General features: G+C 40.6%; 1 protein-coding gene across 2 annotated transcripts in view; it reads right to left on the reverse strand.

The window, feature by feature from the left end:
- The window catches only part of MBOAT1 (membrane bound O-acyltransferase domain containing 1), a 108485-nt gene that overhangs the window by 11856 nt on the left and 69214 nt on the right, over positions 1–27415 (reverse strand). For both annotated transcript variants that reach the window (XM_033216351.1, XM_033216353.1), the window contains exons 5-11: positions 19962–20017; positions 17490–17544; positions 15326–15509; positions 13216–13408; positions 7255–7358; positions 3783–3847; positions 1277–1409 (exon numbers count right to left, since the gene is read on the reverse strand). In XM_033216351.1, the coding sequence (XP_033072242.1) occupies positions 1277–1409; positions 3783–3847; positions 7255–7358; positions 13216–13408; positions 15326–15509; positions 17490–17544; positions 19962–20017 (790 nt within the window). The remainder of the gene's footprint in view (positions 1–1276; positions 1410–3782; positions 3848–7254; positions 7359–13215; positions 13409–15325; positions 15510–17489; positions 17545–19961; positions 20018–27415) is intronic.

Here is a 27415-nt window from a genome sequence, read left to right on the forward strand (position 1 = left end):
ACAAATCTGAACCTTTATGCCAGTTGACACCATAGAGTAAAAGACACCTGAGGGAATAATACTCTGGATATATTAGCAAACAGAATTCTGAGTTTTATTTCTTAATTTGGCCTGACCACTTGTTCTTTTCTTTTATAATCTAAATAGTTACATGAACAGGAGAGAAGAAAATGTCTCCCCTATTTTCTATGTACAAATATGTATAATATGCACTTAATTTTAAAAGTATACTAGCCAGCATGAACAGTAATTCACTTTGTTCATATATATATATATATATATATTCCAGCACACCTGTGTCTGACTAAAACAAGAGATCCTCAGGGGAGTGACTCTTGTCTTGTTCACTGCAGTAGCCCAGCACCTAAATCACTGACTAGCACATAGTAGGGCTCCCGAAACTTTCACAGGATAAAATGAATTAAAGGGTGAGTGGATAGCTATGTGGGGAGCTCCTGAATTCACATCCAAAATGTGGCTCAAACAATGTCAATTAAAAACTCTTGGCATCAGAAATAAGGAAGGCCACAATCACAATCAAAGATTAAAATAAAATTAAATACAAAACTCCTGTATTTGGCAATGAAAGCACTGAATCACAATTACTTCTATGCATGCTCATCTTCTTCTTGGAGGAAAGTTTTATTCCTTATTATTGTGCTATACAACAAGCAAATTGCAAAACAATCTAGAGAAACTACAGGCTCCTGAAAAAACCTAGAGAAGCAAATTTACAAAATTCACAAACACAAACTAAGCTAACTGTGTTGGGCATGTGAACACATGAGGTTAGATTAATCTCCGACAGACTCACTTCCTGTGGGCGCTATCTCATTGACTGCTCAAGAGACTTTGTGAGTTATTCTAGGCTCAGAGTAATGAAATGAGAAATTAAGCAAAGTATAAGCAAATTGAAGTCCTATGGTGCCTACATTAATTAATCATCATCATCATCTGTACTTAGTAGACTGTATATGTTCACAGACTTTAACAATTAAAAATGTTTTCATCTCTTAGGGTACTAAACATTGTCCCTACAATTCCTTTTGTTTCACAAACTACGAACATAAAATGGTTAACCATTTTTGTAATGACTCCAGGTTCCTACATATGCAAGTATTTCTCTAATGGGAAGACACTTGCATACTGTTTGATTTTTCGAAACATCGCTCCCATGTTCACATCCCACCCCCAACCCTACTAGGACCCAACAGATAACAAACATGCAGGCATCAGATTGCTGAGGGGAAAGACCCTAGGCCTAAAGGATGCTTACCGCTCTAGCTGCTAATGTGACAAGAATTCCAGTTAAGAAGGTAAAATAGTATCCGGGGTAGACACCATGCCACAAAGCGGACAGGATGAAGGTTAGCACCGTGGGGTACCATGGAACCCGTTCATAGCACACGCTGCGAAGACAGGAAGGAACAAGACATAGGTGAAACATACCAGAAACTTCTAACTACAGCTGTTGTTTCTTGGATAAGACTATGCAGAAATCATTTGGTCCATTATTGATGGGATGCCTCCCTAACCGTCTTCAGGGACTTGCAGTGCAATCCAAGCAGCCTGGACTACCCTGATTTCCTTAAGCATTACCAGATAGGTAATTCACAGCTCAGCCTTTTGAAGAGATGTTATACATTTTTAACTTCCATAGACTAAATGATCTGGACCCATCACACTACATCTGTTACATCTGTTATAGGTCTGAGTGATCACTTTCCACCCAGCAGGAGTTCCTGCCTTACTGATGCTTACTCCACCAACGGCCTCATTTACTGGGGGTGCTTAGGTAAGTGCCATTATCAGTAACAATTTTGGAATCAGGGTCTTTAGAAATGAATACCCTTATTTAGTAAAAACTAATTTACCTTTCCCACCAGGCTCCTACGCCATCTAATCTAATCAGCACCATCACCCTGTTCATCTCTTTTGGCAATGACTCCATTACAAAATCAATATGTCGGTTATGTGACCTCTTCAGGTCTCCCAGTGTTTATCAGACTGCAATCCATGAATCTGCCTTAAAGAGTGATGTTGTGACAATCTAGCAAATGTCAGCAAATACCCTGAAGGTTTCTGGCTTTCTGATTGTTTATTTGAAAAAAAAAAGTGATAGGGAATTTCCCCCCAAAACTCAGTCTACGAATTGCCAATGGCACTGTAAGGAAGCCACCACCTCATTTGCTAAATGAGAGGACCCAAATAAAAAATAAAATAGAAATTCAAACAGTTAACACCAACACAGCACTGTATGGGTGGTCAACAGCAACCAATTTAAACACTAACTAAGCATGATGGCTCCCTCTTCATAGGAAGAAAAACAATGCATTTGGAGAGAACATTGAACTGAGGACTGAGACCAGATTTGGACATTGGATGATGCAGCACACTGGGAGTACTCAGTATATAGAAATGGAAGTTTATGCTAAAATCATTTGCAAAATTAACTAATAGCAGTAATGTTGAGGCCAAAATTTCAAGATGACTATGTTCAGATCAATTGTCAGAAAACACTGCATGAGTTCACTTTGGAGGAATTACTACACACTCTGTCTCTTCTCTTACCCCAATGTTTTGACCCACGAAAGATGCTGCTTATCAAAACAGTGGAATCTCCTTTAAAGCTTAATATTTTTACATACTCCCTGTATTAATTAATTAATTAATTAATATGATAGGCATATCACTAAGTAACAGAGCTTGCTGCTTCAAGGACAGCATATTATTATATCTGTAGTAAATAACGTTTTTAATTTTGGAACATGTAGGAAAACAAAAGGATAGGGAAATATCAACAAAAATATACATTTTAAAAGCATAAACAACTGGGATACCATAAAGCGTTTACTGCTAGGGGTGAACACTGCAGTCATCAGTAATTTGATGCAGGCATTAACCTTCCTTGACATCTGAGCAATAGACTCTCCCTCAAGGTAAGAGGCAGCACAGCAGAGAGGGCAAGAATCTAATTCTGGGCCGGGTGCGGTGGCTCCCGCCTGTAATTCCAGCACTTTGGGAGGCTGAGGCAAGTGGATCACCTGAGGTCAGGAGTTTGAGATCAGCCTAGCCCACATGGTGAAACCTCATCACTACTAAAAATAAAAAAAATTTGCTAGGCTTGGTGGTGGTCACCTGTAATCCCAGCTACTCGGGAGGCTGAGGCTGGAGAATCGCTTGAACCCGGGAGGTAGAGGTTGCAGTGAGCCAAGAGCACACCCATTGCACTCTAATTTGAGTGACAGAGTGAAACCCCTTCTCAAAAAAAAAAAAGAAGAAGAAGAAGAAGAGGAAGAAGGAGAAGGAGAAGGAGAAGAAAGAAGAAAGAAGAAGAAGAAGAAAGAAGAAGACGAAGACGAAGAAGAAGAAGAAGAAGAAGAAGAGGAGGAAGAATCAAATTTTGAAAGCAGGCCATTTGCACTTGTATCTATCCCTTAGCTGGGTGACTTTGGGCAAATGACATACCTCTCTGGGTCTCACTTTTCCTCACCTGTAAAATGGGGGTAATGACTCACAACATCTCATGGGATTGATGGAGGATTAAACCAGGACCTGGTATACAGGAATGGCAGCATTCAGGGATATAAAATAAATATGCTACATTATGACCTTCTCAAATCACTGTATTTCTACTTCTTCATTTACAGGGCACAGATGTTAATACAAAACAAGAGTGTCAGATGACATTACCACAGGCAGACTCCCACTGTTCATCTACTGACTCCTCTCCAAACATATCCCAGTACCCTAAGTAATGAGGTCGCTTTTGTTTTTCTTACCGCTTTAGCCAAGTAGCTGTCTGAATATTCCAGTTTTCCAAGTACATTTTGAAACTTGTGGCAGTCTGGAAAGAAGAAAATAACACCTATCATTAACTTTAAAAATACCCCAAGTAATGGGAAGTTCTCCCCAGTTTCCCTGGCAGCAGGTTAGATACGGTATTTCAATAGTGACTACTCAGAGTCAAGAGCAAATCAGCTGTTCCAGCCTACACAGGACAATTTTCTGCTGTTTATAAGATCCACTTTGCAACTAAAACTTGGCTTGCAAGATCTCAATTTTTTTTCAAAATGTATTTTCAAATTACAGGAAAACTGAAGGAACGTTTTGTGGGTTTCCCTTCCACTCTGGTTAAAATTTTTTAAGCCATCTGAATTTTATAATTAAATATTCTAAAAAGGAATTTGCCCCAGGAAAAGTTTAATCATGGGAATTTGGTGCCTTTATGGAGACAGCTTAAATTTAATTGTCATCTTTTCACTGTGTAGCCCTCTAAAACTAGGTCAGTCTTGTGCAGTTAACGCTATAGATAGCTACTCAGGTTCCAATGTTTCCAATTGTTTCTGGAATACTAAGAGATTTTATGCATGAAGGGATCACAATACAGGAAAGGAAATAAATATCACCCAACTGGCAGTGACGCAAGCAAATCAACTACTGAGAAGGGACATCCCCACGATAATCATTACCTGGGTTTTCTCTTTAGAAAAAACCAGCCGGGCGCGGTGGCTCAAGCCTGTAATCCCAGCACTTTGGGAGGCCGAGACGGGCGGATCACGAGGTCAGGAGATCGAGACCATCCTGGCTAACACGGTGAAACCCCGTCTCTACTAAAAATACAAAAACTAGCCGGGCGAGGTGGCGGGCGCCTGTAGTCCCAGCTACTCGGGAGGCTGAGGCAGAAGAATGGCATAAACCCGGGAGGCGGAGCTTGCAGTGAGCTGAGATCTGGCCACTGCACTCCAGTCCGGGTGACAGAGCGAGACTCCGCCTCAAAAAAAAAAAAAAAAGAAAAAAAAAAACCAAAAAAAAAGGTCTTATCCAAGTCTAGTGATAAAAAGCATGATGCAGCTGGGCGTGGTGGCTCATGCCTGCAATCCCAGCACTTTGGGAAGCCGAGGTGGGCGGATCCCCCGAGGTCAGGAGTTCAAGACCAGCCTGGCCAACATGGCAAAACCCCATCTCTACTACAAATACAAAAATTAGCTGGGCATGGTGGCGGGCACCCGTAACCCCAACTACTCGGAACGCTGAGGCAAGAGAATTGCTTGAACTTGGGAGGCAGAGGTTGCAGTGAGATGGGATCGCACCACCGCACTCCAGCCTGGGCGACAGAGCAAGATTCCATCTCAAAAATAAATATATTAATTAATTAAATTAAATAAAAAGCATGATGCAAACATACCAGGATCAGAATTCCTAAAGAAGGTAGAAAGTCTAAGTGCCACTTTTTTCTGAAGTGTTTTCAACCATAAGAAAATCATATATAGGCCATACATTGGCCTAATGTGGTATGTCTGTAAGGGACAGAAGGAAGGAGGAAGGGAGAGAAAAGAGGGAGGAATGAAGATAGATGGAAAATAGATCTTTTTATTGTGAGTTTTTATTTCAAAACCTCAAGGAGTTTTATTTATCTATTTCTTCTATGGCTAATAAAATACTATAAGCCCAGCCTTGGAGTATCTTAACTAATCAGACTTCCTTGTTTTTCTTTACCTCCTTATTCTATATCAAATGTATGATGACAATGTAAACTTTCTCCTTCTGGTTTTCTTTTACAAGAAATACATACTTAATGACTTAGCCCTTTACCCTGAAGACACGTCCACCGTGGAAGGATTCTGTTTTTTTGGCACATAGCTAGGGGGACTAGTAGGCAGCCAAAGGTCAAGGGGGACCACCCTAAAGGACATTTACCCAACAAAACTCTAAAGCAGCCAGTCCATGAGTTTTGAGGAAGAGAAGAATCTTAGTGAGAAAAAGGGGAAAGTCGTAACACACTTGGACTCTCTCTGACATCATCTATGTAAAAAAGAGAAGCTTACGGATCACCTATACTGCTTTTCCAAAACTGAGATAGGTCATTCTGAAAGCTGGACCTTGTCCACTTACATTGTGGCCCATCGTGACTGGGGACTGCTTCTTGCCTCACATGCAGCGACCAATAGTAAAAGCATTATTTGTTCATTCAGAACTGATGCTGGACCTTGGCCATGCTCTTTCAGCATCTGCCAAGGCTTTCCACCCACAGGAGACCCCAGATCCTCTACGACTATACAAAAATAAATGTTTTGCCCACAGTGGGCCCTCAATTAATATCTGTTGAATCTGATTGACCTGAGTAACCAAATAGCATGATGAGTTTAAGTTGAACATATGATGTAATTTACTTAGATAACAGTGGCATGCTTCTATTTCTTTCTGCTTGTCTGCCTTTTGCAGTAGCGCTGTCTCAATGCTGAAAAAAAAAAAAGAAAAGTAAAAATATAATCCTCCCTATAAATTCCACCATGTTTTGTAGTTAAAATGCAGATCACTTTCCCTCTAGAGGCCATCCACATGCAAAAAGCCTCAGGCAAAAGATGTTGGGGGTTTCCCCCATGCCTTCCACCCAATGTGGGTGGCAGGTGGTCAGTTTCCATCTATCTCTGGCTTCTTGCTCTATACACACAATCCCTCCTGACCAAACTCTCCAGTGGGCTCTGTCTGCCCTGTGGCAGGTGGAAAACCAAAACCAACAGCAAATATGAGTCACCTGGCTAGGAACCCAATGCTTCTGCATGTTGAGAATCATGCCCCTCCTCCCATTCAGCTAAAAGGGGGAAAGGGTCTGAGACCTGGCATTGCTGTCTACTCCAAGAGCTAGCAATGCAAAGAAAACCCAGAATGATGTGGCCCCAAGAAGACCACCTCTGATAACGACAGCAGACCAAAAATTGTGGTGCAAGAATGAAGACAGAGAGAAAAACCACACTATTCTAGTGGCCTAAAAGTTGTACATTATGACAATTCTTCTTAAAAGTGAATGCATTATAAATGCCTCCAAAGGAACTACACAGAACGTTTGCAATATTAAAATCAAAATACAGGAGATTCCAGTCTGCATGCATCAGTGAAATAGGTAGAAAGAGAAGAGAAAGAGATCACACATTGGGACCTTCTAGTTGAAAGAACAGGAATATAAACAACCAAAAGATTTTCCTGGCTCTATTTCAGATATTTTTGTGTCATTCTCCCTTGAACCATTAAAACTGTCAAGAAAGTAGATATCTTAAAAAAAAAAAGAGAGAGAGAGACAGAAAAAAACAATTCGGAGATTCAAAATGTCCAGGAGGCTGCTGAGCCTGGCAATCCCCTGAGAGCAGCTTTTCTTCAGACACATGGATGAAGCATTCTGGGGATATCACACTCAAAGCAAACCATTTGCTTTCTTCACTATGGAAGTTGGACTTAAAAGCATCATACACTCACCTCAATTTTCCAGATGTTTAGGTTCGAAAGCAGATCCCAACAGAAATTCCCATTCTTATCCACTCCGCTGAACCCAAAGCCAGCTGCATTATTCACTGCATCAGCTATGGTTTTTAAAGTAACACATTAGGATATGGAACAAAAGTCACATTGTTGCTTTTAAAAGACACTAAATATCTGTCTAGCTTCAAGATGGAGAAACATACAGTAGTGTCCTTGGAAAAGGAACCCCAAAATGTAAAGGATCTGCTAACATTCTGAAGCAGAAAAATATGTACTGGCTGTTTGGTAACCTTGATTTTTAGGCATTCATTCCCTTGCATTTAGGGAACACCTGCTAAGGTAAGAGGAAAGAAGCTAGATGTCTGTAGAATGCAAAAATGAGAATAAACAAGAAACGAAGAACCAAAATGAATAAGTAAACAGGAGAATTTAGTGACCAACTTGACAGGAGGGGAGAAAAGAAAGGAGGTAAAAATAGATCTGAGTTCAAATACAAAGACCAGAAGAAACAGGGGACCCAGAAGAAGTCTCAGAGCTGTCACTAAAGACAGCAGGGCATTACCTCAGAGGCAGTGCTAAATCAGGAGGAGAACCAGCTCCGCAAGAGCGATTGGAGCTCCTTTTGGATATGTTAAGCATGACCTGTCGGTAGTGTATCTGTTGGAGCTGACGAGATGGGGTTAAAAAAAGTTTAGGTCCCAAGAAAAAGGACAGAGCTAGAGGTGTGACTCTGGGGCCAGCTGCAATGGAGGCCACGTGTGGACAAAATCATCCAAGCCAGCCACCCATAAAGTCCCTTTAAAAGCTCCTGTTTCCATCTTTATCTTACGTCACTGAACTATAAGAGAATGTCCTCCTGCTGGAAATATTTCATCTCCATTAAGTTCCTTAATGAACTCAACACACTTTTATTATGATGACCAAGAGGCTAATTGTCTCTTTCTGCTTATTTAAAAATCTGTTAGAATATTTTCTAAGAAAAAACTAAAATGAACTAATCAAAATAATTAAGAGATAGCACTATGAAATCTTTTTTTTTTTTTTTTTTTTGGAGACAGAGTCTCGCTCTGTCACCCAGGCTGGGGTGCGGTGGCGCGATCTTGGCTCACTGCAAGCTCTGCCTCCCAGGTTCACTCCATTCTCCTGCTTCAGCCTCCCATGTAGCTGGGACTACAGGTGCCTGCCACTGCACCCAGCTAATTTTTTGTATTTTTAGTAGAGACGGGGTTTCACAGTGTTAGCCAGGATGGTCTCGATCTCCTGACCTCGTGATCCGCCCATCTCGGCCTCCCAAAGTGCTGGGATTACAGGCATGAGCCACTGCACCTGGCCAGCACTGTGAAATCTTAGATCTGGAGATCTTAGAGAAATCTTTCTTTTTCTATAAAAGTCCAACTCTAGATGGCCTTCTGAAGAGCTGCCTTAAAGAAAAACAACCTGTCCTAAGTCAGGTTGGCAGAGATGATGATTTAACACTGCTTCTCTTACACTTGGCTTCACTGTAAGATGATCTGGTTTCTTTTAGAAGGAAGCATGAAAGAGACCAAGTCCTTCTATGTGATTCTCCCCTCGCCAACTGGATGGGAACCCAGTGGAGAAAAAAAGACAAACAAAGTGAGGGTGTGCCTATAAGAAACTGATGGTTTTAAACATGTGGGAACTAATTCGTGAGTGACAGAGATCAACGACACTAAGGGCCTTGAGGTCTGTGTTGAGAACTAAAACCAGAGCCAGGCTGACCGTCACTGGGACCAGTATAACCACTTCTAAATTCCTTCTTCCATCTCCAGCCTCATTTCTGGCACAGCTGGTTAGACCTAAGAGAAGAGAATAATGAAACTATCTTTTCTCTCTCTCTCTCTCTCTCTCTCTGTGTGTGTGTGTGTGTGTGTGTTTTCAGTGCTTATTATCTTTCCAGGACTCTATATAATAATTTACAGGCAGTTCCTCATTTAATCTTCATAACAGTATTGAGACAGAAGGTTAAGAATGGGCTCCAGGGGGAAATTGGACAAGTTTCTACCTCCACTTGGCAGCATACTACATACACGGGCCTGGGAGAAGAATCATCTAACTTCTAGAAACCTATTCCCTTGAGCATAAAATGGATATAATAATGGTACTCATTTTAAAGGGCTGTTGAAAGGATTAAACAAAACTAAATATGTGTGCAGTAGATAGCTCAGTGCTGGCCCAAGTTAACACTCAAGAAAGGTTAGCTCCTATTATTATTATTACGCTATTAAGGGGACTGAGGCTAGAGATATTAGGTAACCTTTAAGATCATGTAACCTCTGGGAGGCTGAAGCAGGCGGATCACCTGAGGTCAGCAGTTCGAGACCAGCCTGGCCAACATGGTGAAACCCCCATCTCTACTAAAAATACAAAAATTAGCTGGGTGTGGTGGTGGGCACTTGGAATCCCAGCTACCCAGGAGGCTGAGGCAGGAGAATCGCTTGAACCCAGGACACGGAGGTTACAATGAGCCGAGATCACACCATTGTACTCCAGCTAGGCGACAAGAGCAAAACTCCATCAAAAACAAACAAACAAACAAAGAAACATGTAGTTTGTCAACAATGCCAGAATCTCAATCCTAGAACTCGATTCCACAACCTGAGTAGGTAAGAGCCACCCTGAAAGAGGAAAATGGTGAAAGGTTCCCAAGTACTGACTCTCAGAACCACACTGAGCCGATGTTGGAATCCCCACTCCGCCTAGTGATCCCACAGTCATTTATCCAAGCCTGGTTTTTGTCTCAGAGCAGTGACAGACTCTAAGTTCACCAGTCCAAAAGTGGTTTTACTTGTACTGTGCGTGTCTCCAATCTATTATTACAGATAGATTAATTTGTATGCCCATCTGTTGGACTATGTGGTCCTCAGAAAACAGCCCAGACTAAAGTCTCACTAACTAGTACTAGCACTAAGTAGTAGGGGGAAAACAGCCAGGACCATATACTAAGTCCAAAAGAAATAGTTTGATTATTTGAATATAAACAGTATCTAGAGCTAGGCTGACACAGTGAAGCTCAGTGGAGATTCATCAAGAGGCCAGCTTTAAGGATTAAATTTATAATCATGTGTAATTAGTCCATCAATTATATGTAAATGGTGTTTAAAGAGAGCTGGAGAAAACAATTATTCGGTTAAGCAGTTTAAATATTCCCTGATACACTATTCATTGCTTCTTTATTCGTAAATAAGACTAAGGTTAATTTCCGACCAGCCCATGCAATCTAAACTGTAACAAACTTCAAATTGAGGCCATACAAATTAATGAAGTGTTTCTACTGAAGCTACCCAAAAAAAATAAAGAAAAGGGAAGCATGGGGGGAGAAAAAGAGCTAAGTCCACATAGAAAGTGCTCCACAGGAAGGGGTACCTCTCCACTGTACTCCAGATGTCCGGGGAACTCCCCAAAGGGTAGAAAGGTGCAGGTGCTCCCTGTTCCCATGACACTTTCCAGTCCAGGTCCCTCCTTGTCTCGGACTTTCCCTATGGAAAGGAATGGCCTTTCTTTCCTCCTGAGATCAGGAGCTGATTTAGTCCAGAAGCCAGCCCTTAAGCTCTGAGATACAGAAAATGGGAGCGGGAGGATAGGAAGAGAAAAGAGAAAAGGAAGGTGGGTGAGGCAGCAGAAGATAGTAGGAGGGAATTAGATATATTCTCTCTTTCTCTCTCTCAGTCCCCTACACACACACACAGTCATTCAGATTAGAGGAAATTAAAACTATTAATTATTTAGCCAGCAACAGTGGCTCACGCCTGTAATCCCAGCACTTTGGGAGGCTGATGCGGGTGAATCACCTGAGGTCAGGAGTTCGAGACCAGCCTGGCCAACATGGTGAAACCCCATCTTTACTAAAAATACAAAAATCAGCAGGGCGTGGTGGTGGGCACCTGTAATCCCAGCTACTTAGGAGGCTGAGGCAGGAGAATCGCTTGAACCCGGGAGGTGGAGGTTGCAGTGAGCTGAGACCGCACCATTGCACTCCAGCCTGGTGACAAGAGCGAAACTCCATCTCAAAAAAAAAAAAAAAAAAAAAAATTAACATAGAAAAAATAAGCTCAATGTTCCAAGTAGGATTCCAACCGTAGCAGGTTGGAGGCCTACCTGCTACAGAAGTCATCATCTGTAACTGCAGAACAAGAAATAAGATAAAAGACTACTGAACCTTCCCCAGTGACTAGTCCGTATTCATCCTTTTCTCTTTATTCCTCCCACTGGGACGGCGCTTGAAGAGTATTGCCTGGTAGTTGTATGTCTATGTTCCCAACCATGCAACAATCCTGAGGGAGAGTCAATGTCCTACCTTTCGATTCTTCCTAGCACAGAATCTGGTACTCAACAGAAACTCCTTGAATTAAATTGAAAGTATACACAAACAAAATTTCCCTCATTGTAAATTTTACAAAAGCTCTAAGTCAGATGTCTCCGGCCAAATGTTACATAAATACAGCATTGGACTGAACTTACGCAGGAACATTTTGGCCCTTAAAAATAATTTGGACTGGGGAAGGAAGGAATGGGGAGTTATTTTTTACTGGGTACAGAGTTTCTGTTGGGGTGATGAAAAAGATCTAGAGATAGACGGTGGTGATAGTGGCATAGTATTGTGAATGAGCTTCATATCACTGAAGGGTACCCTCAAAAATGATTAAAATGGTAAATTTTACATGTATTTTGCCACAATGAAAAAAAAAAATTTTTTTTTTGAGTCAGAGTCTTGCTCCATCACCCAGGCTGGAGTTCGGTGGCGTGATCTTGGCTTATAGCAACCTCCACCTCCCCGATTCAAGCTATTCTCATGCCTCAGCCTCCTGAGTAGCTGAGATTATAGTACCTGGGATTATTCCGCTAATTTTTTGTATTTTTTATAGAGACGGGGTTTTGCCATGTTGGGCAGGCTGGTCTTGAACTCCTGGCCTGAAGTGATTTGCCAGCCTCAGCCTCCCAAAGTGCTGGGATAATAGTAATGAGCCATTACACCCAGCCAAAAAATAATAATTTTTTAAAAAAGTAATTTGGTACCTGCAAACTTTAATTGAAACTTAAAACTTGAAGGATGAACTGAGAGGGAAGAGGAACTCAAGCAATTAAGTGCTACTCCCTCATTCGTGAGATGTGGGCTGAACCCTCGGAAATCAAGTTTAATAATCTATTTTATTTAATAAGCCAAGTCACTGTTCTCTGATATCAAGTGCAGGTCACCTGCAGCTAAGATGTCCAACTCCCATCCCTGAAAGCATTCCAGTGTGATACAGACAGGGCTTCCATGCTTCATCAACACCCTTTCCAAGTCTCTAAGTACACTGACAGGTTTATAGCTCATATTAGCAAAGCTTTATGCAACTGCAGTCTAAAATTGTTTGAAAGGAAAGAGATAAAAGCTTAATATGAACCAAGTTATCCCACAGGAAAAAAAAAAAGTGTGATAAAACCAAATGAAGTTGAACTTTCTACCTAAAAACAAAAAATCACTTGAAGTCAGCTTCTTTCTAAGACATAAAAACCTAACCAACAGTTCCTTAAAGAAGTGTAACCTAAATTAGCATGTGTGTTGGTCAGATTAATTCAAGGTGCATCCTATATTATATAAAATCCAGAAAAATTACAAGAAAACCAGATCATTCCAGAATTTCCCCTCAACTTTCCACTGCTTTACATGGCCAGCTTTGATTGGTAAAAGGAGAAGCTTCCAAGTTTTGACATCTGTTAATAACATTGGGTCTAAACAACGGCCAGGATGTTTTTCTCCTTGTCGTGGAGAACTGAGTTTATGGAGGGTGGGAGAGAGGAGTGCTATGTTGGAATGTTAAAACTGACCCTGGCTCAACTGCCTCCCATTACGTGGTGAGCTTCTTTGATTAACTGATCCAAAATGTCATTCTGGCTAAGCCATCCAAGGAGTAGCATTTTTCCCTCATTCATTTGCAGCTACTCCATCAAACTTACCTAAAGTCCATGCAAAGTAATACTTGGGCTTTGAGGCTTGCATGACCACATATAAGTAGCAGAGTCGAGCTGGAAAGCTTGCTTTATGGACAAACCAGTCATCCACAAGGCAGGTGACAGGAAAGGTCTTCGTGAGCGTCAAAAACAAAAGGAGAGACACCAAGGTGATGCCCAACTTGTGTATCACAGCTCCCTGAAAATGGGAAAAAATCAGTGTCACCACGCAGAAGGCTCAGGTGTGAAGAAAACAGCTTTGGCATGGGCCTGCTAAGGACAACATTGCTCCAACAGCTGCTTGGCATTATTCCCCAGAAGGAGTGGCAACAGGCATTCTTTCTCATGAGACAAATCTGACCATGGAGATTAGGTACTATATTTAGATACAGAACATGCCTCTGACACTTGAGGGTTGAATGTATCTAGACTGGAAGAAAATCTCCATCAGCATATTCAACGAACAAAATGCAAGTACTTCTATTATCCAAAACACAAGAGAATGGGTAACAGGGTGGCAAGTTTCCATCAAGAAAAACGAAAAACATTTGCACTTTTGCCTTCTATTCCTGTGACCAGCAGAGCCCAGGAAATGTCCTTGAGTCACCAGCAGAGAAGACAGAGGCTCAGGTATGAAGGATTCTGAGCAAGTAATTGAATACCTGGGCCAGCCAGGACATAGGCAGATAATGGGGAGCTCTAGACAGCCTTCCAGGATGGTTTAGATGTAGCCTACTCTGGGGTTAATTGTGTGCTGACTTTTTAAATTCCTCTGGACAGAGTGACTTTGCCCAGTTTTCCTGACATTTCAGGGAAAGTCCTTCAACATTCAACAGAACTCTAGTCTCCAACCTCATAAGAAAAAAAAAAAAAAGACTTTTATTGGTAATATGGACATCGCAATAGCACCTCCCTCAGAGGGCACCTTGGGGTTTAAGTGAATGAGTGTTTGCAAGGTCCTGTGAACAGTGTCTGGATCCCAGTTAAGTGCTTAGCATGCCCAGCCACAATTACAGCTATACCACTGATAGGCACCGCACATGGATCCCAGCCCTTTCCCAGCTGTATGTCTTGAACTAAAACGCAAACTCACCACTTCACCTTATCTGTGCACAGAAATGCAAGCGTTTCCTTGGAGAGTGGCAGAAAGACTCTCTGATGACATAATTTTATAAATAAAAGCACAAGAAGCATGAAAACACTAAGGTGACAGATACTGCCTAGAAACACGGTCACTTTGGTGTCTCTCACAGCCATGGTGACTTCACTCCTAGATCGTTTTGGTAAAGCAGATGAACTTGAGATACTTGACCAGTCGTAAGTGCTAAGAACTGAATGATGTCAAAAATCTCTAAAAACTCACACCTAATTAATAAATCCCTTACATTTTAAAATACTTAACTCATATTCTTTGCCAAGGCTTTAGCACTTTCAAAATATTTAACTCAAATTATTCTCATTTCCTTCCTTTCCCAATTTTCACCACTCCTTTCATTAATTACAAATGTCCCTTAAATAAAGGATACTTGATCTGAATAAATTCAGCATATTTGTAAAGTTCAGTGAGTTATCCTAATATTGACTAATTTGAGATGGATAAAACTCAGGTTAAATTTTAAAATATTATTTCAAAAAGTCATCTTAAATTCTCTCAAGGTCAATATAAGCAAGCTTTGGGCATGCCAAGGTAAAACTGGTTTCTCTTGCAATAAGTGGGCTCTACAAGAAAAACACATTGATTCCAGTTCCGTGGTCCCCTCCACCTTCTATGACATATTAACTTTTGGCTATAGTTGAATTTCAACTCATAAAGGCAAAACACCCATAGTATTCAAACATGTTAACTCCACAGTGCTGGGCATATTGTATGCACTAAATATTGATTGATGAACTTATTGCTTTCATTTTCCTAGCCGATGAGCTTCTCAGTAAAATAAACACCCATTGCTCCAACATAGAACTGCTGCAAATAAGTAACTACACTGGTATTTTAAAAAAATGAGAAAAGTTATTGGCCAAGCTTTCTGGTAAACTGTTTCGCTTCTTAATTAGAACCATTATTAGACAGAGTCAATCCTGGCAGCAAAACCCTATTCTCTAGACACTAAAAACTTACTGTGGGAGAAGGTTCTGGCAAACTGTGGAAACCTTTTTGTTTCCGGTTCACCTCCAGCAACTTCATGTGTATATGCTTCCCCTCAATGAAGGCTACGTAGTCCTTGAAATTGTTACAAGGACCAGCTATGACACTCATGAAATTGAGAAGGTAACTTAAGTATTCCAAAAAAGAGGGTTTCACTCTGTGAAAATAAAGTAAATAAATTGAAAAGTCTTCGGTCTTTGCTTTTTCTTCAGAATCTATAAATAAGCAAACACAAATGTTATCTCTGTAGATTCGATATATGACATGACCTTTCCTTGTTTTGTTTCTATAAAGTCGGCCGAGGAGAAATCTTGTGGAAAGGAAAGGTTAAAGAAGCAGGTGGCTCACAGCAAGCGCAGAGCTCCATGCCGCCCTCTGCTGGCTGGACACAGCTGTAGGCACTCAGAGCTGGGCGAGGGTAAGTGCAACTCAGGCTGGGCAATGTCCTTTTCTCATCAACCTCCCCTGTCTATAGGACAAAACGAAGGTAAAAAACATAAAGCAGGGTGGAGCCTGACCTAATGTTAGCTGATCGAGATGCTTCCAAATGGGAAAACTCCCTCCCGAATGCCAACATAAATACTAAACAAATGATGGGTGGAACCAGTTTCCACTGGAAGAGGCCACACAGAAGAACCGCAGTAGCAGCCTGTTGTCTGCTTTGGCAACCAGGCCGGAGTTCCTGAGCAACAGACCAGGGTAGTGGCAGGAAAAAAGTCTGTAGAGAACAGTTCTGTGCGGTGCTTTCATGGCATTTTGGAAGGCCTGTTCTAGCAAGATAGAATAAGGCTCCCTGAAATGCCATTGCTAACCAGTCACTGGAATTATGCTCTATAGCAGGGGTCCCCAACCCCTGAGGCTCAGACTGGTATTGGTTTGTGGCCTGTTAGGAACTGGGCCAACAGCAGCAGGTGAGCGGCATGTGAGCAAACGAAGCTTCATCTGTATTTCCAGCCTCTCCCCATCATTACCGCCTGAGCGCCACCTAATGTCAGATCAGCAGTGGCATTAGATTCTCATAGGAGTGCAAACCCTATGGTGAACCGTGCATGCCAGGGATGTAGGCTGCCACTCCTTATGAGAATCTAATGCCTGACGATCTGTCACTATCCCCCATCACCCCCAGATTGGACCACCTTGTTGCAGGAAACAAGCTCAGGGATCCCGCGGATTCTACATTATGGTGAGTTGTATAATTATTTCATTATATATCACAATGTAATAACAATATAAAGTGCACAATAAATGTAAGGCCCTCCTGAAACCATCCCCCCCACCACCACCTGCAACCCTGGGTCAGTGGAAAAACTGCCTTCCACTAAACTGATCCCAAAGCCCTATAGCATTTACACCCCCACTGCGCTTAGGAAAGGGCTGATTCATTAGAATCTTTCCAGAGTGCTCCACTGCTTCCAAGTCCCAATTCCTTAATGCAGGAATGAAGAAGTCAACCTCCTCTACTACCTGGGACCTTCCTCACTTCTGCAAGTTGTCCCTAATTCTGTCTAGCAGGAACCCCCTGCCCCTCCACCATGGCTGCACCCGATGTGCTACCCCACATGCCATCTTTATTCTCAGATCAAAGTTATTCCCTTCCCTCCCACTTCTTCTCCAACACTCTCCCTTCCTACTTCACATCAATACTGGCAAAGCCACCTGTAGCCCTCCTCCTGTATTTAACTCAGCTATACTCACCTCTCCTGCCCTACTTCCTATCTTTTTTCACAGTGGCACTTAATCATACTGACACTGATCATTCACTATTCTTTAGGACTCCCAAGACACATGCCCAATAAGAACACTTCCGGAGGAAACATAACAACCCCAGGGAAGGAGAGCCTTGCAGAGGTACAGTTCTATTTACTCTTTGACCTAACAGATTCTACTTCTGAGACTCTATGCTCCAGTTCTACCCTAACACATTTCAAAATGACCTAATACAAGATTATTCATCACTTAATCATTTGTAAAAGTCAAAGACTGGTAACAATGCACATGTTCATCAATAGCAGATTCATAAAATAAACGATATTATATCCATAGAACAGAATTAACGTGCAGATATTTTTTAAATGCGGAAAATCTCTAGATACTGATATGCAAAGGGCTCGTTAATACATCGTTACACTTCACTTACTTGATAGCAAGTCGATGTTGTTCAGCAGAAAGGTCTTCAGCTCTTCGACCTAATCCTATGAAAAAGAAAAAAATTTAGAAATAAGATGTCTGAAGTGAATTAGATGACAAATTATAAAAGGCTCTTATCAAAGTCATTTGAACCAGGTAATCTTTGTTTGCTTTATAAATCATAAAGAGTTTCTGTTTTCTTTTTTTTTTTAAATGCCCTGGACCAAAAGAGCTACCCATAAGTACATGTGTGAGAAGCAAAGTCTCTGTAGGTTCACATGGAGAGGCAAAGATTCAAAGTTTTCTCCTACTGAATCCGCACAGTATGACATGGACCCAGAGAACCCTCCCCATCTGGTACATCTGGGAGTTCCTTTCCACTTTATATATGTCTTCCCTGATACATCGGAGAGAGTATCTTGCCTTTAACAGGCTGCCACAGCTTAAATACCTCCCTGGTGGCACTAGGTGCAGACACCTACTACAAGCTGAGAGCTTGGCTGTGGGACATAATGGAAAAAGAAACAGGAGACTTTCCTCTTCCAAAAAAACTTGGGGGCCGGGGGAGGAATGTAATCTTGAGTGAGAAAATTACAAAGGAATTATCAACGTTTTCTTCTTTTTATCATTTGTTTGTATCAGAAAAACTCCCAACCAAGTCACATCTGTGCTTTCTGTGAAATGTACACATTAACGTAGAGTCAAAGAAACTGAATCTTAAAAGCAATATGTCAACTGTAAAACTGTATATTCAGCTAAGGCTGAGTAAGGTCACCAACCATGAAGGCAATTCAAAACCATGCCTAAGAGGAGGTAGAGTATTTCTGGAATTTACTTGTTCCTCCCACACACCAGAAAAAAAAAAGAAAGAAAAAGGCAAGTAAACATTTTGCTGCATTTAAGGGATGTTCCAGGAAATATGGTAAACTGAGAATGCTTTAAAAAGTAAATTTAGGCAACAAGGCTGCTTAAAAAGAAAAAAGAAGCAGTGTTTTTAAAAACTCATTTTTATAAGATCTCATCAAATAGTAACCTCTGGCAATCCTAGAAATTAAACTGATTTTAGCTATTGATTTCAGTTGCTACTGTCTATAACCGCTACCAAGGGGACTTTCCAACTACAAAGAGAGTGACTAACTCACCCTGCTTTGCTCAGGACTCTCTGATTCTGGCACTGAAAGTCACATCTTCTGAAACCTTTTAGTACTGGGCAAACCAGGACGGTTGTTTACCCTAGAAAGACTCCATCCTTGGTATAAAACTACCCGGTTCTCTACAGAATGACTAAATCACCAAGTATGAACTAGGAATACACTAGGTCAAATGAAATTAAATCAGTTCCCAGGCTTTAAGGAAAAATAAGGAAACTAGCTGTCAGAGATAAATTTCAACCTGTCAACATATAAAAAAAAAATGTTAACAGTCAAAAAGTGCTTGTTAGAGCAGTACCAATCCACAGAATATACTTTTACTAATTGTTCCTGGCCTCTCTAAAGCCCATATTGAAATCTTCTACCCAGCTGAAATAATCTTCCTCCCTTTCTTGGAACCCAGTCTGAACAATGTAAATCACACTTTCTGGCCATTTTTAGGCAGTGCCTGAGTGAAGAAAATGTTCAGCTTTATACAAACAGAAGATTCTTCCTTTTCCCAGCTTTGTTGTTGTTGTCGTTGCTACTGTTGTTGTTGTTGTTACGGAGTCTCGCTCTGTCACCCAGGCTGGAGTGCAGTGGCGCGATCTCGGCTCACTGCAACCTCTGCTTCCTTGGTTCAAGTGATTCTCCTGCCTCAGCCTCCTAAGTAGCTGGGATTACATGTGGATGGCACATGCCACCACGCCCGACTAATTTTTGTATTTTTAGTAGAGACAGGGTTTCATCACGTTGGTCAGGCTTGTCTCAAACTCCTGACCTCGTGATCCACCCACCTCGGCCTCTCAAAGTGTTGGGATTACAGGTGTGAGCCACCGTGCCTGGCCCTTTTCCCAGCTTTTTATAGGGAATTATCATTAGATAATTTTCCAAGCCAAACAAACAAATGAAAACAAAAACAAAAACAAAAACAACCTAGCATTTAAAAATGATTAACCAGCCAATACTATTTCATCTTTCATTAGCTTGTGAGCTTCTCAGAGATTAAACCAAAGCAAAAAGGATGTCACTTCTTTTCAACAGATTGGAAAACAAAGGGCAGAGAGTATCACAAATTAACTGAAATTTAAAACACTGTAAGGATAAACAGAAAACACCGAGTTCTCAGTACAAATACGTCAGCAAATCTAGACTGCCGATTCCGCAGGAAAATGGTGAATCATGGCTGGAAAAGTGAAAGGCTATGATTGACGAGGCCTGGAAATTTTGAACAAGATAAAGCAAGATCTGCCAGCATTTGTCCAAACTTTGGACTGTGTACACAGTATAAAAAGATGAGCTCTGCATGTCAGGCTCACTCTGAGAACTAAAAGGAGGGTTGCTATTCTCACCATCATGAACTTGGAATGCCAAGGTTGTGATCTTCTGTGTGACAATCATCAGAGGCCTGGAAGGAAGATAGAAAATAATCAAGATTGGCAAGAAGGCCATTGATGTGCTCTGGCTGTGCTCCCATCCAAATCTCATCTTGAATTGTAGTTCCCATAATTTCCACGTGTTGTGGGAGGGGCCCAGTAGGAGGTCATTGAATGATGGGAGCAGTTACCTCCATGCTGTTCTCGTGATACTGAGTGAGTTCTCACAAGACCTGATGGTTTTATAAGGGGCTTCCCCTTCTCCCTACACTCTGCAGTTCTCCTTGCTGCTGCCATGTGAAGAAAGCCACGTTTGCGTCTCCTTCCACCATGATTGTAAGTTTCCTGAGCCTCCCCAGCCATGAGGAACTGTGATTCCATTAAATCTCTTTCTTTATAAATTACCCAGTCTTGGTTATGTCTTATTAGCAGTATGAGAACGGACTAATACAGCTATTGGAAAGAAACTTTTATTCTATTTCTCTGGATGGTGGTTTTTTTCATCTCGAAGTTTATTAAATAAAATACAAAAATAATGAATTTGAAATAAACCATTTTTATTTCCCTTCGAAATCACTTTACATAGGTAGATATAACAACAGTGAATAACAAGCTCACATTAGACACTCTTGTGCCGTTACTAGGTGTGGCCCCTGGACCAGCACCATGAGCATGCCCAAGAGCTAGCTGGAAATGCGAACTCCATTCCAGACCTAGAAAATGAGAATCTGATTTTTTTTTAAAACTCTGTTGCCCAGTGGGGAGTGCAGTGACATAAACATGGCTCACTGTGGCCTCAACCTCCTGGGCTCAAGCAATCCTCCCACCTCAGCCTCCCAAATAGTTAGGATTACAGTTATGTACCATCGCACCCGGCTAATTTTTGTAATTTTTTGTAGAGACTGGGTCTTATTGTGTTGCCCAGGCTGGTCTCCAATGCGAGCTCAAGTGATCTTCCCACATGAGCCTCCGAAAGTGCTGGGATTACAGGTGTGAGCAACCATGCCCACCTGAGAATCTGCATTTTAACAAGATTGCCAGGGAATTCACTCATTAAAATGTGAGAAGAGCTTGTTTGGAAGATACCTAATCCAGTGCACTGATGCCACCTGGATAGACAGATACACAGGCTCCTTCATCTAAAAGTGTTCTACTATGCTTTGTTCTATAAAAGGCAATTTTTCCCATACACATGAAGTAGAAGACACATTTGTAAAATGCAGCTGCCTATAAATAAACCATTTATTGACCAACAATAACACCAACTTTAATTTGGAAAAAGCCATCAAATAAAAACTTGCCTGAGAAGTGGCATCTATGTCAACAAGGCTGCCAAGATATCTTAATGAGGGGAAGAAGAGTCTTTTTTTGTTTTTTTGAGACGAAGTCTTGCTCTGTCGCCCAAACTGGAGTGCAGTGGCCGGATCTCAGCTCACTGCAAGCTCCGCCTTTCAGGTTCATGCCATTCTCCTGTCTCAGCCTCCTGAGTAGCTGAGACTACAGGCCCCCGCCACCTCGCCCGGCTAGTTTTTTGTATTTTTTAGTAGAGACGGGGTTTCACCGGGTTAGCCAGGATGGTCTCGATCTCCTGACCTTGTGATCCACCCGTCTCGGCCTCCCGAAGTGCTGGGATTACAGGCTTGAGCCACTGCGCCCGGCCGGAAGAGTCTTTTTTTTTTTTTTTTTTATACTTTAAGTTCTAGGGTACATGTGCATAACGTGCATGTTTGTTACATATGTATACTTATGCCATGTTGGTGTGCTGCACCCATCAACTCGTCAGCACCCATCAATTCATCATTTATATCATGTATAACTCCCCAATGCAATCCCTCCCTCCTCCCCCCTCCCCATGATAGGCCCCAGTGTGTGATGTTCCCCTTCCCGAGTCCAAGTGATCTCATTGTTCAGTTCCCACCTATGAGTGAGAACATGCGGTGTTTGGTTTTCTGTTCTTGTGATAGTTACAAATGGTATTGGGACAATGAGATGTACACAGGAAAGAACACAAAAATCAATTCAAAATGTATCAAAGACCTAGATCTAAGAGCTAAAACAAGAGAACCCTTAGAAGAAAACATAAGTATAAATCTTTGCAACCTCAGGTTAGGCACTGGTTTCCAAAAGCACAAACAATAAAAGAAAAAAATAGATTAAATGAATATCATTAGAATTTAAATGTTTGTGCTTCAAAGGACACATACCACCCAAGAAAGTGAAAAGATGTTTCACGGAATGCAAGAAAATATTTGCAAACCATGTATCTGATAAGGGACTTTACTAGACTATATAAAAAAAACTCTTACAACTCAATAATACAAACCACTTTTAGACCACATCTGATGTTGTCAATGACACTCATCCACTTCTCTGTGAGTCTATTTTCTTGTTTCATTACTCTTATCCTAATTCCCATTTCCATCTCTTGAAAATAATGAAGACATATTGTAAACTATAAATATATGTAAATAAGATAAACTATTTTAAAGAAAGTACCAACAAATACCCTTTGAAATCTTACCACTATTACCCAAATTTATATCTTATTTGCAATATCTTTATATCTTAAAGCCCAATGGCCAGTGTTCATTATTTGAAACAAAATTGCTAATGTTGTACACGAGGCTGAGAAAGGGAAAGAGAGCTTGGCTGTGAGAGAAGGAAAGTCATCTACTCCACCAGATCTGGTGAGGCAGGTGTAGCAAGATGTACTCACAGATGACAGTCACTTACACCATGCTCTTTTACATTGAAAACAAAATTCCTCCGCAGAAGCATGAGGTTTTGGTCTCAGTAATAAGGGCTACATTAAAGCTTTTTTAGACCAGACTATAGCTCACCCTCTTGACAACAAGACTCCTGACCCATAACAGGTAACAGATGACAAGGGCTATTTTTCTTGAAAGAGAGTCACTCTAAGCATCACATTCAAGGTGGTTTCCAAACACGGCCTTCAAAGCACAAGAGTTTTCTTTCCAAAGCCTTTTTGTCTTATTTTTCTTTTTCTGAACGACAAAAAAATAAAATAAAATAAAATACCTCCAGGAACCAGCCTTCTTTATACAAAGCCCAGTGTGCCAACCATGCTATTTGCAAACCAAGTAAGTTCCTATGTTCAACTGATAAAGAGATAAGATATGTCATGGTATTAGCCTACCTTTCTGTCTCTGTAGAAAGAGAACATTTGTTTTCCTCTATGTTGGGTTAGACCTAATGTATTCCATGATTGGGTGGTACACGTTAAGCAAAACATTTAGTAGCCTAATATTCACATGTGCTGTGGCCATGAGAATGCACCTCTCAGATCTGGTTCTGTGTGGGTGAGCTGGCCCCATTGCTGCGATTTTACCCATGATCACACTGAGGCCATGCCTCCCTTGGGCTGCTCCCAGCTCTGACTGAGTGCAGCAGGGGTACTCAGGCAGGCCCCTCCCTACAAACTGTGATTCTCATCTGTCCAGGAATTTTATCTCATTCAAGGACTCTCTACTGAATTTGCCAAAACTGTCTTAGAACTGCACTCCAATCCAGGACCTCTCTTCCTTCCTTTCCTTTTTCCTTCTCAGGCGTCAAACCTGCATTTCAATCTGTTGGCTTTTCCAGCCTCATCCATTTCCCTCTCCAATTTCCCTAGCAGGCATTTCACCAAACAAATCTCTTATATGCCTGTTTCCAGCTTGGCATCTGCTTTTCAGAGAATCCAGACTAATGCAGTACATAATACTGAATAGCTAGAGCAAAGTCAATAAATACTAATTATTCAATATAAAATCTGTACCATTGGGTCTACGTAAAAGCCATACTGTCATTCCTCAGAAAAGATGTTTTTATAGAAAAAAAATTAGAAGCTATGGGTCAAATGTTGTCACACATCATCTAGACCATACTTTCAACAATATATTGCTTCCATTTTAAATAGCTAAAGAAGTTAATTTAAATATTTAAATTTGACAATCTAAATAAAAAGAAACAACTCACATACTCACATGACAGTGAGTTTATGAAACACGATGAACTAGTAACTTATAAAAATGCTGACCTAAAAGCAACTAAAAGGGAAAAGAGTTTAGAATCTTCCTACATGCTTACTTTTGTGCAGTGCAAGGAAAAGCACCATACTGTCTTTCTCAGAACAAGTTCTCTCTGAACACTTTTTAATTTGATGAATTTAAACTTATAGAGAGACCTGATATGAAAATTTACTTTGCCCAAGTTACTAAGACTCGAGAATCAAATCCTTAGAGTTACTGACTTAAGATAAAACTTAAGTCATCTATGTCATACTTCAATCAAATCATAAAACAATCCAGAACACATTTATTGACTTATTATTGGAATTCACGTTCATTTTTTTTTTTTTTTTGGCAAAAAAATACAAAACTCAGTACAGAAGAACATACTAAAAGCACAGGAAGGACAAAAAAAGGAGGAGATCCACAAATGGCTCCTTGATGCAGCCCAACAATTTCCTTAGGATTATGAGGCCTCCAAACTTGAGCTTCCCTCAGATTTTCACTTCTCCCACCTTGGATTTAAACACACTTGTCAATTATAGCATCCAAAGAAACCATCTGACCAACATGGAGTTGGACAGACTCCAGCATGGATGAAGTATTAATTATTTTCATTATCTAAAAAAGCCAAAGAAAAATCTTATGTTTCTTCTCAAAACTAAGATAATTAGTCATGACTAGAAAATGAAATATAATAGAATAGGAAAAATTAAGAGAAAACAAGTAGCTGAAGATATGTCTGAAGTAAAAAGAAAGCTAGAACAATGCCAGCGCCCCCCATTATTGCCTTCTGATACAGACTCCAGGCAATTCACTAGATGTGGTACCCATTCATTAATTCCCAATATCAACTTCTAACCAAAAATAACTTATCTTTAAAACATTAAACAAAATCTTAGATTTGAGCAATATTTCAATAAAACCTACCTATTTTACCTTAATCTTTGGACCTAAAGTGGTCGGTTACTGGTGTCGGAAGAGCCAACCAACCACACATCTGGCTGGCTAGCATCAAGATGAACTGACATTCAAGCCTCTAATATTGTCCCAACAGATAATTTTAGAACCAAAAGGCTCTACTTCATATCTTTATTACTTCCTTTGCTTATAATAAAAATCCACTTGTGGTACTTGGATAGTAGAAAAGCAGGAAGTCAGGCAAGCAAGAAGTTTGGCAGGGTAAGAGAATACAGGTTCAACAAATTTCCACTCAACAGCAACCTAGACCACTACTGCCATCTTGCACAACTCCAGTGGGTGCCAAGATATAATGTGACTTGTACAACCTGTAGCTCAAACCCAGTAGCAAGGGACAGAGAAAGCTCAAGCAGCATTTCTTCACCTCCCTATTGCTTCTGCCTCTCCTATACCCTCCCCACACTCCCTGAATGACTGCAGAGGAGGAGGATGATATTATAGCTTCAGTGAAATGCTCCCAATTCCTATCAATTATGCCAGCATGAAGGGAGAAAATAAGCTACTCCAGAAGTTGCAGCAAAGGAAGTACATAGTTCTACCAGGCTTCCTAGGGATGCAAATAAAGGCAGAGATCACCCTCTGGACTCATTTCAGAGTTCACTGGTATCTATTCAGAACCATCCAGGGGTCAACTAGAGTAGGAAAGCTTTTACTCTTTTAATTTCTTCAAAAATTTAACTTCTATATTGTGGCACTCCACAGCAAAATCACCAATTCTCTATTTGAGCAAGAACCCATCGAATATACTTGGTATAACTTATGTCTGCAGAACTGAATTCCAAGTGACTGCACTAGTTATTGAAAAGCTGGCAGCAGCATGAAAAAGAAACATGAAATAAACAAATCTGGAAATCTCTTTGCAAATATCCTCTTTTTTCCTTATTATAGAACCCAATTATTTGAACTTACTGGCCTGGTCAGATGGAGTGACCAAGATGTCATAAACCAACAGAGGAAAACATTGTGCATGGAACAACAGGACAAATGATCTTCATCACTAGCAAGAGGTACAGGCAAGTAATATTTCTATTACACCCAGTTAAGGCAACAAGGAACACAAATGGCAGTTGTTCCAATTCTGTTAGCTTCAGTGTCCCATAACCTTTTAACATGCATGCAAATATATTTAAATAAAATTCCAGGATTTTCCCTCATTATTATAGTAATATCAAAGAGTAGAATGAGTATCAAAATCACCAATACTGTTTTTGCATTTTCAATATTTCCTTTCACTCTTTTTCTATGTATGTCCACACTAAAAAGAAAAATGCAATCTTGGGACATGTATTTGTCTTGCGGTTTCTATAGTCTTTGAAAATATCATTTTCAATGGAGGCATATTAGCACCATAATTTAATCATTCACCTCTTTTAGACCATTTAGGATGTTTCTGTTTTATCACCATTATTGACAAGAGCTGAACGTCTTTATGAACAAATTTTGATTTCCTCATGGTAATTTAACTCCTAGGAATTTATCCTATCATAGGACATGAACATTTAAAAAAAAAAAATTCTTGCTTGAAATTGATGGTGAAACTGCCTTCCAGAAGAGTTATGCCAGTTTACACTCCCACTAGCAGTACATAAGAGTTCTCATTTCACAGTGTTTGCAGCCACACGTGGGCAAATCAACCTGCCATCATGATGGGAGAGCAATTATCTGCCTGAATCTAGCCTACCATGGCAAAAGGAAATAAGAGTTCTTGCTGGGGCCCTCCAAAGAAAACTCGATTTGCACCCTTCTGTGAGCAAAAAGGAAGAATCGGTTTGCTCTCACACACCTAAAAGGAACCAAGTACCAGCCGTATTACAAGCAATCATTGAGCTTCCTTCAGGAGAACAGGAAATACTCTAGTGCTTTTAACAGCCCACATTCACAGAGAAAACATAAAGGATATTCACCACCACATGTATTGATATGAATTGTATTAGCAGCACCAATAAAAGTGTATCTTGTTTGTTTCCCTTACCATTAATTCCAGTCCAGTCCATGAAAACTTGATTACTCTTAGAATGATAAATACAATTTCAAGTCCCAGAATAACCTAAAGTACAAGTTTATGTGTTCTCCAAAATTAAACACATACACACACACACACATCCTCATCTGATCCCATTCAATTCCTATCTGTGCTCTTATTCTGAAGGCATAAGTATGCTAAATATTTAGATTTGCATGCATGCTCAAAAGAGAATGGCTATACATCAGGCTGCTTTAAAACACCAGGTTCAACTTCAAAATACTACTTTATCTCTTGACAAAATCCTAAACAAGATACTTCAACTGCAATAGTAGAGTTAAATCAATTCCATTCTGATGAACTTGTGGTTTGCTTGCATGCCTGTAATGAGAATAAACGCTGGTAAAGAACCTCTCTAATTGGCAATTCTTGTGATTTAAAACATTTTGTCAATTTCAGGTTGGTATGTACTCTCC

Source organism: Trachypithecus francoisi, unplaced genomic scaffold (assembly GCF_009764315.1).
Source record: "Trachypithecus francoisi isolate TF-2019V2 unplaced genomic scaffold, Tfra_2.0 Lachesis_group10, whole genome shotgun sequence".
In the NCBI taxonomy this organism is placed as follows: Eukaryota; Metazoa; Chordata; class Mammalia; order Primates; family Cercopithecidae; genus Trachypithecus; species Trachypithecus francoisi.